General features: G+C 43.2%; 2 protein-coding genes and 1 long non-coding RNA gene across 4 annotated transcripts in view; 1 reads left to right on the forward strand and 2 right to left on the reverse strand.

Annotated features, from left to right (window-relative positions):
* The window catches only part of B3GAT2 (beta-1,3-glucuronyltransferase 2), a 154,575-nt gene extending 152,496 nt beyond the window's left edge, over positions 1-2,079 (reverse strand). The window contains exon 1 of the mRNA XM_083730747.1: positions 1,990-2,079. The gene's annotated coding sequence lies outside the window, so the exon portion shown is untranslated. The remainder of the gene's footprint in view (positions 1-1,989) is intronic.
* On the forward strand, positions 1,416-16,587 carry OGFRL1 (opioid growth factor receptor like 1). Of its 2 annotated transcripts, none has more exons than XM_083730450.1 (7): positions 1,416-2,323; positions 6,851-6,937; positions 8,728-8,806; positions 10,220-10,298; positions 10,400-10,466; positions 10,579-10,724; positions 11,797-16,587. In XM_083730450.1, exons 1-7 carry the CDS (start codon positions 1,925-1,927, stop codon positions 12,551-12,553), a joined length of 1,614 nt encoding a protein of 537 aa, XP_083586576.1. In that variant the 5' UTR covers positions 1,416-1,924; the 3' UTR covers positions 12,554-16,587. The 2 variants fall into 2 exon arrangements, with proteins under 2 accessions (XP_083586576.1, XP_083586575.1); XM_083730449.1 differs by having other exon boundaries at positions 1,544-2,323; positions 8,725-8,806.
* Positions 13,677-18,129, reverse strand: part of LOC310840678 — a 58,237-nt gene continuing 53,784 nt past the window's right edge. Inside the window, exon 3 of the long non-coding RNA XR_014561985.1 lies at positions 13,677-14,944. This is a non-coding gene — a long non-coding RNA (uncharacterized lncRNA). The remainder of the gene's footprint in view (positions 14,945-18,129) is intronic.

The following is an 18,129-nucleotide window of genomic DNA, read 5'->3' on the forward strand; positions in this document are numbered from 1 at the left end:
CCTGTCGGGTTGATAAATAGTACTCCTCTCCTCCTTCTGTTGCAGGATAAAAGTAGGATTGCAGGGCCGAGAGAGACCCCTGCCTAAAATTCTGCAGAGCCTGTTCAAAGTCAGTGTTGACAGTACTGAACTAGCCAGTTTAAATATATTCTCAAAACAAACCTAAAAAAATAATAGTAGTATTATAAACACTGACATCTGGGAAACACTGGCCTGAGAGCGCTTCATTTGGAGAACAGCCTCTACCAAAGGCGTAATGGACTTTGAAGAAGCACAAACTCAGGACGAAAAGGAGAGCTTAGAGCAGGGGTCTGCAACCTTTAAGACAAAAAGAGCCACTTGGACCCGTATCCGAAGAAAAAAAATATATGGGAGCCACAAAACCATTGTGACATTTAAAACAAATATATCTCTGGAGCCGCGATCTGACAGTGGGCGGGAAGGTGACGTCGGGACGGTGCGTGACTAACGCACGCACCGCCCCCATGCGACGTCACAGCCAGTATAGTGCCCGCCACAGTGGGGAGTGTCGGGGTGCACAATGCGCCTCCTCCCCTCGCTAGTATCCGCCCAGGAGCAAAGGTGTAAAAGAGCCACATGCAGCTGCGGAGCCACGGGTTGCTGACCCCTGGCTTAGAGGAAGGCACGTTTGGCAAACCCTCGCTGTGATCAACTCCCCACTGTCCCCAATGTGGAAGGATGTGCTGATCCAGAATTGGCCTCCACAGTCACAGAGTTAAGGCCATATTCATGGAAGGCAATCTTACTCAACTACAAGCGATTGCCAAAAAAAAGCTGGACCAGTTGTCAGACTTTGTATAAGGTAGATTCCAATGAAGTGTAGAAAGAAGACCACTTTCTTGTGATTTCAAAGCTACACAACCAGCAAACATCCAACAGGCCAATGTTGCATGGATGCACCTGTTCAGTTTCTACTTGCGACGGAAGGTGCAGGAGTTCTGCTAAGCAGAAATGGGCAAGCATTAGCCCCCTCCCCCCGCTCTATCCCCATGTTCTTGCGCGGCTCTCCGCCAAAGCAGAGCTCCCCACATAGGGCCGGGTGGAATCCCTTGCATCTCCAGGTGAGGTCCGGGGTCTGGGCCTGGGGAGCTGCTGCCAGCCAGAACTGACACTGGTGAGGTAAATGGACTCGACATAAGGAAGCTCTCTGTACTCTTCTCCGTGTGGCAGAGGTAGGTGCCCATTGCTGCCCGCAAGTCACCTCTATCTAGAGCGGAGGTAACAACGCCACCACCGTCCGCAAGGGGCCTCCGGGGTCCCGGGGCACCGTCTCCCTCGCGCCTTGGAATGCTCCCGGATAAAACTAAGCGCGCCCCCGCCCGCCCGCGCGTCTCTAGAGAAAGTTCTGGTTGCGTAAGGCGCCCCTTCCCCGCCACGGAGAAGCGCTCCGTCCGCTCCAGGTTCCTCTTTTGCGCGGCAGCTGCGCTCTGCTACTGCCGCCGCCGTTCAGGGGGCGCTGGGCGGGCTCAACTATTTCCTGTGGAAATCCCAAACGCTCGGCTCCTCCTTCCCACGGCGCGTGTTTGTGGGCTGGGGGTGGGTGGGTGAGAGAGAGAGAGAGAGAGAGAGAGAGACTGGCTGAGGAGGAGCAGAGCATCGCCTGCTGCCGCTTCAGCCGCTTGCGCCTGCCTCCGTCTTCCTCCTCGTCGTCGTCTTTTTCGCCAGCCTCCTTCGCGTTGCCTGCGGCCTCCCGGCGCTGCCAACCATGCCCCAGCCGCAGCAGCAGGAGGAGCAGCAGAGGTGGTGGTGGCGGCGGCAGCGGCATTCCTAGCCTGCTCGCGGAACCTACCTACCTACCTACCTACGGACGGACCGAGCGACCTTCCCCTCTTTCCCCTGGGCGCGCGCTCCCTCCCCCGTCCTCCCCGGGCGGGAGAGAGAGGCTCCTGCGTTGCCTCTCCCAATGGGCAGTTTGCTGAGCGGGGTCAGCTTCAAGGAGCCCACCACGGTGGAGGACTGCGACTCTACCTGGGAGACGGACTCCGAGCCCGAGCTCCAGGACTCCGGAGGGGAAGAAGGGACGCCGCTCGAGGGGCTGGGGGGCGGAGAAGAAGGCGGCGGCGGCGACCCAGCTGAGGACGAACAGCAGCAGCAGCAGCAGCAGCAGCAGCAGGGGGAACCGCTCCCTGCGGCAAGCTGCCGGCCGGAAGACGCCGAGCCCAGAGAAGGGGTTGCTGAGGAGCCTGAAGAAGAGGAGCTCGAGGAAGACGAGGACGACGAGGAAGAGGAGGAGGAGGAAGAGGAAGGCGAGGATCAAGAGGGAGGGAGGCACGACGAAGCGGAGGCCCCCAGCACCGAGCAGGTAACTCGGGACGCTGCAAACTTCTCCAGGGGGCTATTTGGGGGGCGGTGTCTGGAGCCCTCCCCCCTCCGCGCCATTGCCTCTGCCCCCCCCCCCGCCAGTGCTGGTGCCTCTCCAAGATTGTGTGGCTCCCCTCCCTCTGTTCAGGGGCAGGTGTGCGCCAGAGTCTCGGAATGCAGCAGCAGGGGACTTTTGGACACCATGGTTGCAAACGCTTGGGGTGCGTGTGCGCGCGCGCGTGTGAGAGAGAGACAGAGATAAATATACATTTCTACTTTCAGCTTTCTCCATTTCCCCTTTTTTCCTCCCCCCCCCCCATGCAGTGTGACTCAGGAGCCAAGCTGTGGCTGCATCATCCTTGTTGTTGTTGTTGTTATTATCATCATCATAATATTCTTAGTAGGGTTAAAAAAGAAGAAGCTAAATATGGATTTGAGGTGTGTGGCAATCAAAGGAAAGAAGACCAAGGAAGCGAAGCACTCTGGTCTGGCAGGTTTGCTGTATTTTGTTACCAGCTTGCTGATCCAGCCTGATTTTTGTTTTCCTTCCTGTGACATGCGTAGCAAGGAGGAACGGTGGGGTGGGGTGGGGGATTTATTCATTTTCCCTCTGGCAAGCTGTTCAGCAGAGCTTTATATCTTCTCTTTTAGAAAAAAGATTCTGGTGGCTTTAAAATGTAGAAGGTCAAAGTAGTTCTAATCTCTGTTTCCTTGGTATAATCCTCCCCCCATCACATGCCTGCCTGTTCAGGGGATAGAAATTACAGTAGCACATGTGGTGACAAAATGCAGTTTCAGAACAGGGCTTATTTGACATTCTGGCTGAGTGTAACTACAGCTATGATTGCACGTATTAGACAACACATCACTGTGCAGGACCAAAAGAACTCATAAACCCAAGAAATAAGGAGATTATTCAAAGAAAAGAGAGTTACTTGCCTCCTCCTTATTCAACTCTAGGGTAGATCATATTCTCAGCTTTTTACTTTTTTAAAAAAATACTCTTTACCCTGAATGCAACGTGGACTCTATTTTCAATCATTACCTCCATGGAATTATTTTCTGTCTCTTAACAAACATTAAACTGAAGACCACTGTCCTTATGTTTCCACCTCATGCTTTCATCTCTGTAGAGAATTATTATTATTGAAACTGTACCTCCACATATTAGCCTGGCTCATGTGATAAGTGGGGCACTTTTTAGGCAGTTTTGCAATTCAGTATTCCCATATGTATATTTGCACAGTACAAAAGGTATGGATCTGTGTTTTCTTTTCTGACTGCATTCCAACAGGGATCTTACATCACAGTCCTATGCACATCTACTCAAAAGTAAATCCTACTGAAATCAATGGTACAAACAGTGCTTTATTTCCCTAGAAAAATAAGTGCTACACTTTTTAACAGCATAAAAAAGGTGCTGGTACTATGTACCCTTGACTGCCCCCTGGAAAAAAAAGGACTGGGTAAAGGGACCCCTGACCATTAGGTCCAGTCGTAGCCGACTCTGGGGTTGTAGCGCTCATCTCGCTTTATTGGCCGAAGGAGCTGGCCTACAGTTTTCGGGTCATGTGACCAGCATGACTAAGCCACTTCTGGCGAACCAGAGCAGCGCACGGAAACGCCGTTTACCTTCCTGCCGGAGCGGTACCTATTTATCTACTTGCACTTTGATGTGATTTCAAACTGCTAGGTTGGCAGGAGCAGGGACTGAGCAACAGGAGCTCACCCCCTTGCAGGGATTCGAACAGCCGACCTTCTGATTGGCAAGCCCAAGAGGCTCAGTGGTTTAACCCACAGCGCCAAAGTACAAACCCCCAAGTAAGCATGAGTAGGTTTCTTTAATAAACGTGGAAATGTTGGAAGCAGTATACAGTCTTCAAAATATAATGTAGAGTCTGCATTTGTTTTTGTGGCTTTTGCCAAGAAAAGAAGAGTGGTTTATTTTGCAGCTTTGATGTGGGTGAAGTAAAGTCCCCATGCACTACTGTTGCCATTTGCCTCTTTTCAGTTGCACATTTCCCTTTACCAACACCAGTCCCATCAGAGGTAATGCACCTCCCCACCCCAGGATTATGATAAAGGCTTTGAGTTTGAATAGTCCATCACTGGATACCTGTAAAATGAAAAGTAATGGAAACTATCTAGGATAATTAAGGCTCTGTGGGACTTTGTATTTCACTATTCCTCACAGTAGACCCACTGAAACGAATGGCCCTAAGTTAGTCATAGTAATTAATTTCAATAGGTTTACTCTGAGTAAAAGTTAGTTGAATACAATCCATTTGGCTCATTCAGGCAAAAGTTACTTCTGACAAATTTGCCACTCCTTCCCCCCGCATGCCCTGTTCCAGTAAATGTCCTTTATCCATTCATAAAGTAGTGGAATTATGTTGCTTGGATCCATAAGCAGTTCTTAAACCTGCAGCACATTGACTAGTTGGGATGGGGTCGGTGACAGTTGTCATTATTCAGAGATATTAACTCATGAAAAGTTATTAACTCCAGAGAGGCTGTCTCTTACACATAAGAAGAGGGAATAATCCTGTAACTTGAGTTCCAGGTTTTATCCAAATATTAAAAATGAACCATAGAGCAAGTAAATACATTAGCCCATATCAAGTTCTGATTGGTAACAATGTGAAGATGTATTGTTCCCCTTTTTTAAAAGTGTTTTGAAAGATAGAAAAGAACACTAGTAGAAGGCAAATAATGGGTCATTCTAGTGGCTGTGCAGATACAACAATGTTTCTGTTTTTCCTTGGTTATAGGTTTGGCTACAAATCCCCTAAATCTATGGAAAATATATTTATTATTTGAGTGGAGTTTGTTAAATTGTATCTTATGTTAAGATTTAACATATAACAAAACTGTGACTAATGGAATTATCAATGGTTGACACACTGAGGGTGCCTATTATTCTTTAATGTGCAATTTTAAGCCAAACACCAGCTAGAGTGCAAGTCTTATTATTCAGTATAGAAAATAACCATAGATTCTGAAAGTGTTGTACATTTGCATACTCTTTCTTAACCTTTCATAAATGGTTATTTTGGCAATTTGAAATCTTAATGCAAGGTTATTTAATATTTTAAAAATACTCACTCAGAATGTTTTATGGTCTGCAGTACTGAGCTCAGAGCACTTACAAACTAGACAGACTTGTACATATGCAGATCTTGGTTCAGCAGTCCCTTGAAGTTTTCTGAAAGCTTGAATAATTTATACTTGTAGGCAAAAAATAAAATAAAAATGTCACCATTGCTCCATAGTGTGTATCAAGCCCTCCCTCCAAGATTCTCTGTCTGAAAGGTGGGCAAAATTATGGCCATTGTCACTGGTACCTTCCTTTATCACATTCTGGAATCAGAAGTTCAGATTTCTGAGGAAAGCCCTAATCTGTTTAAGTCCTAAGGGTACCCTATTTCTTTCGGGGGGTCACTTCCAGCTGGCTAGCCACATGTGCCAGACAACTTTTAGCAAGAAGAGTCAGTCTCTCAAGGTCGTGAGAAAATAAACCTATTTCTTTCTTCTTCTTTATTTTAAATAGCAGGAACCATTCAGTAGAATGCATGAAGGACAATATTCAGGAACCAGAAACCCATCATAAAAAAAACACTGAATATAACCCTAATAGTACCAATAAATTGCTTTGGAATAGGAAATCACATGCATATGTATGTTTGATGTACATTTGTGTGTGCACACATGTGCATGCGTGCAGATGTTTAAACAGTTGAGGTAGTTTGAAATTTCTGTGTTTTGTTTTCCAGTCCTTTGTCATGTTGGCTTCTCCGCATTAATCTTTCAGAGTGAGGTTAAGAAACTGTTGAAGGTCACCCAGTGAGCTTCATGGTTGAGTGACACGAATTGGAAATAGACTGATCCATCCATAACTACAGCTTAACACATAGCTGTTTCATTTTCTACAGGAAAAAGTTTTAAGAAGTAACAGCACCAAAATTAAAGACATGGCAGTTACATGAATAGCATAGCTTAAACAAATAATGCTTGAAAATGAGAGCAGCCCAGTTACAAGTCAGATACTAACTTTGAATGTCCCCAAAGCAATAGAAATGAGGTCACTATGCTGTGTGAATAGGCCCTTGACTTGCTGCCAGACTTGTGAACAAGCTCCACAGGAAAACAATGTGCTGCTGGCTGCGATGAGAAAACTTCCATATTGCCTATCTGTACTGCTCAACTTATTCACTTGTGGCAGTCGTGCCTGGATACCGGTCATCAAGCAGTGAGCATGCATGTGTGAACTAACACGCAGTCTCATTCCCCTTCAAGCTGCAGCTCGGGGGGGGACCTCCACCAAACTTCAGGAACAGCTTTTTGGGAAGGAATGCAAGGAAATGTGGGAGGGAGGGAATTGAAAAGCATCAGTGTGCACGCAGAACAGCATGTGTGGCCCTTTGGAATGAATGCAACCCTTTTTTTTTTTTTAATGGAATGCCACACTACCAAATATACAGACAAGTCTAAAAAGATTATGCTCATGGAATATGTCTGCTCTTTGCAGGGGGATGATGCAATTGAAGTGGCAGCTAAACCAAAGAGAAGCTTTTACGCTGCAAGAGATTTGTACAAATATCGGCACCAATATCCAGTAAGAGCATTTTGCAGTATTCAGATCTTCACCAAGATAGAGGCGTGGCAATTTTTTTAAGTCCCTAAAGTAATTTTACAGTTCCAGTGGAGTGTTTCAAATCTACAGAACTCCATCACATAAGTCTATGAAAATATATGCAGGTGGGTGGGTGACTAATCCTAGAAAACCCCATGGCTGCCACTGTTGGCTGCTTCTACTAGAAGACAAGTATGTTTGATTTCATATACTGTACCTACTGGTAACAGAGACTTTTGCTAGACTAGGCATAGGCAGACTCAGCCCTCCAGATGTTTTGGGACTACAACTCTCATCATCCCTGACGACTGGTCCTGTTAGCTAGGGATGATGGGAGTTGTAGTCCCAAAACATTTGGAGGGCCGAGTTTGCCTATGCCTGTGCTAGACAGTGGACACAATGTCCTAGGTTTTGTACCAGGAAAGATGGTCTTGATAGCACATATATCTACATTTGCAAATTATTGCCACAAACACTCTCCTATCAGGGCATTCAAGAGAGAGCATAACAAGCGCGGTTCTGTACATGTTTGCTCAGAAGTATGTCCCACTGCGTTCAATGTAACCTGCTCCCCAGAAGAAAAGATGGCAGCCAAAGGCCATTCTATGGGCAAAAATGTACCAGGAAATGAACAGAAATTCTCATACATTGATAGAATAAACTTTAGCACCAATTACATGAGATGTGAGACCCTGAGAAGCTGAGCTAGAAAAATGACAGAAAAACAATGGGGAAAATATAAAGTCAGATACATGTTATAGCATGTTTCATGAGTTAACCCCTGTAATGTGACAATCCTAAATACACTAACTTGAGAGTGTCCTTTAACTCGCTGGGATGTACCTCTGAGAAAACTAACAGTGTAATCCTGTATATGTCTACTCGGAAGTAGGTCGAACTGAGTTCAGAGGGGCTTACTCTCAGGTAGGTGGGTATAGAATTGCCACCCAAGTTGCTCACTATATAATTGCCACACTACCCTTCCTTTGAACAGTATTAGATATTTTAACTGTGTTATATTATAGTTCAATTTTTCTTGATTAGCAAAGACTTGAAAGCTTATCTTTCTATATGGAATAGTTCTACTGTGTCGTATATGCTATTATATAATCAATTCATGAACCTGAATTATTAGTGTCTCTCATCCACCTCCTCTTGACCTGCTCATTTCTCTTGAATAACCTGCCTTGAATAATCTTGAATTACCTGCCCTTAGCTTAAGGGAAAGATTATGCATTACATGTAATTCCAGGGCTGGTTTCCTACAAGTTTTTAAGTAAAGCAGCACAAGTGACTTCAAGTTGCACAATGGATGGGGCAGGGAGAGTTGCTGGGGACAGATGGCTGGCACAGAAGCGATTAAACTAGAGTTAACCAATGTGGTGCCCTATAGATGTTGGACTACAGCTCTCATCATTCCTGACAAATACCCATGCTGGCTGCAGCTGATGGGATTTGTAGTCCAAAACATCTGAAGGGCACCATACTGGATACCCCTGAACAGCTATCCAATCCTCCCCACCCCCACAGGCCATCCATCCCCTTTGCCCAAGCTGAAACTACTTATGGCTACTCTGCATTTAATAAAAACCTGTTTTCCCAATCATAGAACTAAGCTGAGACACTTGTCCCACCATCAAGATCTGCCTTGACTTTCATTTGGTCAGATTCTTATCTGTCATACTCATGACGGCTTATCTTCAGCCTATTTCCTATAGATATATTTGGCTGATCATGCTTTGTGTTTTTCCCCCAATCTCTCTGCTCAGCAGAATTTTAAAGATCTGCGGTATCAGAATGATTTGTGCAACCTCCGTTTTTACAAGAATAAAATTCCCTTTAAACCTGATGGTAAGTAATCCATGGGCATTGTCACAGTGTTTGTTTCATTCTTTTATATCCAAGGCCTTTGTAAACCAAAAGATCAAAACCAATTCAGTGTCAGGTTTGGCTTCAGCAGTTTTGTAGCCCTATCCTATGCATGTTTACTTGGAAATAAGGCATACTGAGATCAATGAGGCACTCACCCAGGAAAGTGTGCATGTGATAGCAGTTTAAGGCATGGGATTTCATTTTAGTCAACAGAAGCTCATCTTTGTGAAGTTCAAATATACTACCCCTAACCTGCTTGTGAGCTGCTGCAGCCTGATTTTGGTTTTCTGCTCCAACCTCAAATGGTGCAAAATTTCCACTACTTTTGGTTTACTCCAAGAAAAGCAGATCTCTTGTGGGTTTCCTATTAATCTGGATCATGATGCCTTGAACTTTCAAATTTATTAAGCATAACTTGAAAAGCTCTAGAAAAATTATTAGTGGCATCACCATTGTGCTCTTCAAGTGAAACAAACCCCCCAGGTTATGTTATATATGTTGGTGCCAGATTAATAAAACCAGTTTTTCTTTGGTGCATTTGAACTTTGGTGTTATTGTGTTGCACTATTGTGAACAGACTATGTATTTTTTAGAAATCTTGGCTACTGGGTTAAGTGGATCATGTCCAGTGGGCATTGGTTTTACTTAAGATTTAGCAATTTAGAGAATATTGCCATTCCCCACCACCAACACATTTGTTTGGGGAAGTAGTTTTAAGTAAAGTCACAAGGTTGGTGGGGAGTAGGCTGAGCCACACTACTTATAGCATGGTTGGCTGTTGTGATAGGGAGAGCAAATTGCTCTTGGCAGACAGATAATTTATATTAATAGCATTGTGGCACTGAGCATAGGTCAAAAAACATAGACTGGCCTCAGCAGCTAGTCCAAACAGTTCCTTGCCATGGCACTTACCAACTTCCTCTGAGGGAATGGGCAGGATGTTCTAACATTATGCTGAACTTGAAATAAAGAACTGCAGAGGTGAGCACCTCTCCTTTTCCAGAGTTGAGGAGGTCAGGCATTTATTCCCATTGTGCTAAACCTCAGCATCAAGGACAGCTCCGACCTTTCTCATTACAGAGCTCTCACACTCCTCCAGCAAAGGAAGGAAGAGCAAAGGGTTGCCTTGTTGATGTGCTCATGTCAAAGCAAAATATGTACTCCCCAGTAACAAGCTGGCAAGTGCATTTGTAGATCCTTGGCCCTATAGAGTGCCTGGTGTCTTCTCTGGGGTTAGAAGGACAATGTTAATATTTTCAAATAATTAGAGACAGTATATTTGTCTGCAAAATACATTTTTGTGTTCTATGCCACAGCATTTTTAGATGCATGATATTATATACAGATTGTTGTATTTGATGTTTGGATTTGCTCATGCATTTGTATTTATAGGTGTTTATATTGAAGAAGTCCTAAATAAGTGGAAAGGAGATTATGAAAAGTTGGAACACAATCACACTTACATACAGTGGTTGGTAATTGTTTTCTTTTCATTGCTTTTATAATACATTTATATAAATTTGTCTAAACTCGCTTAATCCGCAACAAATCTGTGTGTCTTTAATAATATAGGCTTTTTCCATTAAGAGAGCAAGGACTGAATTTCTATGCAAAGGAATTAACAACATATGAAATTGAGGTAAAGCTAATAATTCACAATATAACTTTGCTGCTTGATGATTAAGAGTAAAATTATTCTATATCTCTAATTTTGTTGTTGTTTGTACCTTCTTTTTGAAAACGTGTTGCAGGAATTCAAAAAAACAAAAGAAGCAATTAGAAGATTCCTGTTGGCTTACAAAATGATGCTGGAGTTTTTTGGAATAAAATTAATTGATAAAACCGGAAATGTTGCACGAGCATCTAATTGGCAAGAACGATTCCAGCACTTAAATGAGTAAGTGATGTCTTGTAGTAGAGAAAATCCTCTATTTGCACTACTCCCCATTTTATTTATTTGCAACATTTTATATCCTGCTCTTTGTTGCCAAGCTGTTCCAGGGTGGGTTGCAGCAATAAAAAATACATCATAAATGCACCATAAAATCTTAACATCATTCAGTCTTCTAACAAGAATGACAATATACAATTCCAATCTCTTTGCAAGAGAAACCAGGTGGTTCTGAATTACATCCACCTCCACCGCAAAAGGCTGGGAGAAAGAGGAAGGCACATGTGGCAATCAAGATTCTCCAACCCCCAGATGTCAATATAAGGGCATAACATTTGAACAGTACTTGCATAAAAGTGTGGTTGATTTCCAGGTTGTAAGTGCACATATGTGGTGCATTGAGATTTTATGTGATCAGCTGGTCGGAAGGAGGTATGTGGTTTTCTCCACTATACATAGGGATGGGATTCGGTTCCATACTGCCTTTGTTCCTGAGGAGCATGAATTCTTTGCCAAGAGTTTTTGCATCTGTGTGTCTATCAGCAACTATTTCTGTTTGCGTATGTCTTTAGATGTGTCAGTGAATACTGATTTCATTTATTTACTTATTTCATAAATTTTATACACCACTTAATTGTAAAAAAACATCAACCCCAACTAATAGCTGTAGTCATCAGGTGGCACCCAAGTAGTATCTCTACTATCATAGGCATCATATCTCTGAATACTAGTTGCTGGAAATTGCAGATGAGCAGAATGCTGTTGTGCTTGCAGGCTTCCCATGGTCCACTGGCCTGATCTAGCATATTCGTCTTCCTTTTTATGTTCTTATGTAGTATGAAAAGGCAATTCTAGTTTAGCTGGCATTGAAAGACCTTTCACTTGGTAGTTGCCATTCCATCTGAATTGTCTCTGAAAGATCCACATTGGTTGGGTAATCCTTTTTGTCAAGGTGTCAGGTACTGATTATTTTTCTATCCTCTTCCCCCCTCCCCCCATCCCCCGGCAAAGAAAAATAATCCCCCGCTTTGCTTCCTGTCAATTTTGAATTCAGATGATTTTTTTCCCCTTTTCACAGGTCCCAACATAACTACTTGAGGATCACACGTATTCTGAAGAGTCTTGGCGAACTTGGGTACGAGAGTTTCAAACCTCCTCTTGTAAAGTTCATTCTTCACGAAGCTCTTGTGGAAGACACCATCTCCAACATTAAGCAAAGCGCTTTGGAATATTTTGTATATACTATTAGAGACCGGAGAGAGAGGAGGAAACTCCTGCGGTTTGCCCAGCAGCACTACACACCCTCTGACCACTTCATATGGGGGCCGCCGAGGAAGCAGAAGTTGGAAGGAAGCAAGCCGAGTAAGAAGCTGGCATCGCCGGTTTCCCTCCGCAGCGGTTACGTTTCTAAACATAAAAGTGGGAGAGAATGCAAGAATGTGCCCGTGGTTTGTAACTCAAGCGGCAAAGCAACCAATGAAAAAAGGGCAGAACATGCTAAAAAGGATGACGATTGTGACCGGAGCAGGAAACACGCCAGCCCTGAGGTTGTTAAGCAAAGCATTGGTGAAAAGAATAGCAACGCTGATTGTCAGAACTCCATACTGGAAGAAACTGCTAATCCTTCGAACCAGAAGGAGAACGTTTGCCATCTTAAAAAACATAAAGGCAAAAATGATGAAAACCTTAATCAAGACTGCAGAAATGCAGAACCTGTAGAAAAAGATTGCCATGACTGTAAAAGCGATTCAACTAATATATCAACAGATCTGCAAGACAGTGTAGTTAAGGATAAAAACCCAGGAGGATCGAACAAAGAGGAGACTCGAGCATAGACTAAAGTGTCTCAGTCAACTTGTATGAAATTGGACAAGGAAAAGAAGATCTTGACGCTGGGCCCAGTGCTTGGCCACCAAGGGGTTATGCTCTCTTTCATTTGACTCTTGTTAACTGTTTGCACTTTTCAGAACTGTGTATTAAGCTTAAAAACAACAGCAGAATCCTCAAGCCCGAGAACTCCTATGCTAAGCTTTGCTCTCTTTGTGGAAACTATTGATTTCAGTTATCCTCCCCCCCATCTTATTATAATATACATTTTTTAATCTTAGTTATTTGGCAGCTAGGGTTCCAAGGACGTCCAAGGAATGTTTTCTTAATGATAATCACTTGGTATGCTAAACTTTTCAATGTTTGCCATTGCTTGAATAACAAAAGCAGGTTCATTTAGGATGTACATTCAGCATCACCACCATCTGGAGACCCAGGTTCAAGTCCTACCTCTCCCATGTCTCTCACATTGACAGCAACCGTGTAGCGCTGTGAGTTAAACCACAGAGCCTAGGGCTTGCCGATAAGAAGGTTGGTGGTTCGAATCCCCGCGACGGGGTGAGCTCCCGTTGCTCGGTCCCTGCTCCTGCCAACCTAGTTCGAAAGCACGTCAAAGTGCAAGTAGATAAATAGGTACCGCTCCGGCGGGAAGGTAAACAGTGTTTCCGTGCGCTGCTCTGGTTCGCCATAAGTGGCTTAGTCATGCTGGCCACATGACCCAGAAGCTGTATGCCGGCTCCCTCGGCCAATAAAGCGAGATGAGTGCCGCAACCCCAGAGTCGGTCTTGACTGGACCTAATGGGTCCCTTTACCTTTACCTATGTTCTCTCGGCCTCAGTTCCCCCACTGATGGCGTATACTTCTCCAGTGTTGCTGCTGAGAAGAAGAAAAAAAGCTAGCAAATCACCTTTTACATTAAAAACAACTATTAGTAAGATTTGCACACCAGCACCCCTTGTTCCAAAATACTCATATACAGTTTGTGACGGCATCTTCTCTTGGTGCCTCTTTTCCCTTCTTCCCTCCCATGCAACTGCACAAGTTTAAAAATCAGGACACAGCATTTTGCCAATGTTTATTTTGCCTGAGAGACCCACTTCTGCTGATAAAGGAGTATAAGGTCAGAAAAGGCTTAAGCACTGCCGAGACAAAGTTAATGACTGCCCACTCAGCTTCTAAAGCAGAAGCAATATTTTGAGATTGACCTTTTCTTCCTTGAAATTCTGGTGGGATTTGAAAAGTCCTCTGTGCAAAAGGGGAGATAGCAGCTTTCTTTTCTTTGTTCTTCCCCAAGTTCCCCCCAAAAATCATGCCTACATCCTCACTTCTAGCTACTGGGGGTATGCAGGGAAGACCCAGGGAAGAAAAAATTCTTTATCGTGCACCTGATCCAGGTAACTCTTTACCCGCTTCTATGCACATGGTTGCTTATTCCCCCTCCCCAGAAAACTTAAGATTTCTTCCATCGGACGTGAGGGAGAACTCTGAAGCAGGATGGATTAAGAAGACTCTGCCAGAACCAAGGAATATGATTCTTCAACACACACAGCCTGTTCTAGTAAGGGTTAGTCCATACAAAAGACCAAACTTCTCTTTCACCCCAGATAGCTTGGACATCTTTTACTAAATAGTAAAGAGTATTTTATAGAATGATAATTGAAGGTGTCTGCTAAAATTGTTATCTGTGCAGCTTCTCAACCTCCTCAGTGGGTACCGAAAGACTGTTTTGAAGGAGGGGCTCATAATTGTAAGGGCTTCATTTCCTCTTTTGTTATCTTAAACCAACCAGAGCCTTGATGAATCCAGAGTGAAAAGTGTGCTCACAAATAGCTTTCCAGTGCATTTAAAGCAAACCTTTCCACATCTCAGTCCAGTTAGAAAGACATTTGAGGACAGAGGGCTTTTGTTTTTTAGATTTATATACTACCCTTCAAATGCCTTTTCAATAAGAAAAGTAGCTTCTTCAGAGCTTTTATGCCTCTGTGCTGGGAGACACTGGCACAACCTTCCCCATACTGGTTCCTTCCAGATGTTTGGGACAGCTACTATTAGCATCAGCACAGATATGCTGACTAGGACTGATGTGAGTTGTAGTTCAAAACAGCTGAATGGCACCAGCTTCGGAAAGGCTGCGCTAGCATATCTTTGCTGGGCTCCCCCCTCCAAATGTGTGTTTATACAGAAACAAAATATGAGCAGTACCTTTTGGTTTTAGACCTCCCTCTTACCTGGATTAATCTTACAAATGTTTCAGTGATGGCTGATCAGTGGTACTACTGCAGGCTTGGAAGTGGGGATGGGACTTGTACTGGAATGTTGGTGCCGATGCCAGATTTTCTTTCAAAGCTGGTAGCTTCACATCCACAAAGAGTACAGCTATGAGTTTATTCCGGTTTATCCTGTAAAAAGTATGTATAAAATTCCAGTTTTGTCCTTGGATTTACTGTTCAGCAGATGCCTCCTGGCATTTGGAACGAGGGTGAGACTGGCACCAATTCTGTGATGTTGGAGACTGTTATTTGAGGAGGCATTCATGAAATGTGTACCACACCAATCACCCTTTCTGCAACCCCCTTTGAAATTAAAAACACCTTCTTACTTAAATGTTCTTAGTGTTCCTTCATGATGCAGGATTCTCTATGTATAAAATAGCATCCCTCTTATCCATCCTTCAGGTTAATCCTGCGTGAGGTAGTGACTCACAAGAGAACAAGTGAGCCCATGATAGAGATACCAGTGCACAGAAGATATTATTTAATAAAGCAGATATATAAGGTTTAGCCAGGAAGTGATGCAATCCTATATTCAACCTGTGCCAAGACCATTTCATCCGGTTGCTTGTTTGTTTCCAGACTTTGTTTACCTATTTGTTTCCAAGATTTTTTTAAAATCTTTCAAGTTCTATGTGGCCATATACTTGTTACCTTCTCCCGTTTTGTACACACAAACCAGGCAAGATTAGATGAGTGCAACTGGCACTGCTCATGGTTCTAGCACTGCGACAGATGGGATCGGGCCCTTTTATAATGATAGGTGTAAACTTTCGGACCTCTCTGAGTATGTTAGGAAATTGCCATTTTTCATTGGGTGTCTGTTTTTTTCTTCAAAACGAAACAGGGTAAAACCATTTTTCACCAGTGAGCGTTTGGATGGTTTTATTTTATTGGCTGGGTCTGGAGGTTGGGGTGGGGGTTGGGAGTGCAAACTGTTTTCGATTGATATTTAAGTGGCTTTATTATTCTGTTGCTTGTTTGCTGTAAACTGCTTTGATATTATAGAGAAGCAATCTACAAATGTTCTAAATGAAACATGCAAGAGAACCGTGTTTTGTTTATATCAAATTTGCATTAATTGGCTTGAGAGCAAAGAATTCTACACACCAAGAGGTGTAGTAGTACAACAGGGGGGCTGGTTCGCCTGTTGTTGCAGTGCCAACAGCAAGATCCAGCTGTGCTGTATAAAAACAGGAAGTGCTTCTGCGTATCCATTATGTGGGGCAGCCCTTGCACCTCAGCCCTTGAGGTCCTACTTTGATGGGCCATTGGACCCTTGTGGGAGGAGTCAGAGATCGGGAAACTCAGCAAAGACTAGTACTCTACAAGGTGCAAGGGCTGCTGCATACCTAGCCACAAAAAATAACTAAAGAGTCTACAAATGAGATTCAAAGAGCCTTGTGGACCCTCCCTGACCCCACCAAATTGCACTGGGGCTTCTCAGTTTCTCCCTGGTGACTATGTGCACACCCAAGTTTCAGTTTCTTAGTTTTTGTTTTTGTCTGATGCTTCAGTATATAAATCCTCCCCTGGACCCTTCAGTATGTAATGAATTACCTTAGGACAAAGTGTGTTTATCTTCACAACTTTTCTTTAAAAAACAAAACCTTATGGTATTTGTAAGCATTATATGCTGCTGTTTTAGTAGGAAATGTGTTCTGTTCACATGGTAGAAGTAGGTGGAATGTTTTATTTATTTTTAGTCCAAGAAGTGCTTTAATTTGTAATTCTCATTTTGTGTGTGTAAATAAAACTGTTTCACAACTTTAGGAATGCTGCTGCTTCTTCTTCTTCTATAGTTTTTTTTTTACTCCTGCATCACAGAGCACACCAAAATCGTCAAACATACTCAATACATTTGCAACATTTTGGGCAGTGTTCCTAATCACATAAGAGAGAAAGCCCCATTGAATACAGGGGTAGCAGTGTAAATTGGAGTACAGATACAAAAGAGGCTGCTGTTAATAGTAAGGAATGCAGGCTGCAGGAAGTAACTGCATGTACCATCCTTAGCTAGCTCAAAGACTCTTAATTTTGCAAACTAGTAAAATCCAATGTTGTTCATGTTGAACATAATTTAAAACGGCTATGTAATTAATATTCTTGCTTGTTTTTCTAATTGAATTTTTACTTTTCTGTACTTTGATTTGTTGGGCTAGTAGTGTGTTAATAACTTATGCAGTACATTCTTTTCTCTTGAGTTCTTCCTTACGTATTAATGAACCTGACCTTCCCAATTTAAAAGTGTAATATAATATTGTGTAATAATACATGGCATGATGTCAATGTGACCAGGCCTTCTTTCTGTTTGTATAAACAAAGTGACACCAGAGTTAATTAAGGGGTGTGTTTTTTTTGCACATTGAGGATAGAGAAGTCAATTGCATCTGATATTTTGCATAGCTTCCTTACACTCCAAATCATTATTCCAAATGGATTTATAAGGGGTTTTATTACACAGCTTTCCAGACTTTGGTTTGATGTCAGTTCCACAGGAGGGTGGTTGAAACTGCACAAAGCATGAAGATACCTTTCTGTACATGCACATTCTAGTTTTGTATTCGACACTGCATCTCTAATTTTCAAAGGATAGAGAAACTGCAGTATAATTTGCAGAGACAGACTTCCTTCCCTGATCTTGAATTCAACAGTGGGTCAGTATGTGAAGTTCACAACTTTTTAAAACAACAACACATTTTGCATAATTAGATGCACATATACCCAGTACAGCATTTAACAAACAAGGCAGCTTGCAATATCTAATTACCCGAGAGAGGAATCTGTATTTGCAGTTTGCAGAAATTTATATACGGACACTTACCGGACTTAGGATTTCATTTCCATGACTGCTGTGATGGAAGTGTCTATAACCTTAAGGGTTCCAGCTATCGGGTATTCCAGCCTTCATGCACTGGGCAGGCTTCTCTTCCACAGACATGACACATAGCATGGATAGCCTTGTTCTCTCCATGCAGTGCTAATTGAATGGAGTAATGATGACTGACTGCAGTAGGTAACTTCATGTCTGACAACCAACCTTCATACTACTCATCTTCAGGACATATCTCATATTATCACCTACTTAACAACCCATATATATTCAGGGCAAAATAAACACCAATGCCAGTGTTATCTGTCTTAGGTGGTAGTCCCTAAAGTTGAGGAAGCCAACACCAATCAACCACACCAGACCCAAACCCAGACCCTCTCCACAGATGAATTACTGACACCATCCAGTAGCCAATCCATGGTGGCACCTCCGGATGCTGCACCCCCCTGCAATCCCTACACAGATCTGGCTGACACAAGCC

The sequence above is a fragment of the Podarcis gaigeae genome (genome assembly GCF_964106915.1).
Source record: "Podarcis gaigeae genome assembly, chromosome: 3".
NCBI classification, from domain to species: Eukaryota; Metazoa; Chordata; class Lepidosauria; order Squamata; family Lacertidae; genus Podarcis; species Podarcis gaigeae.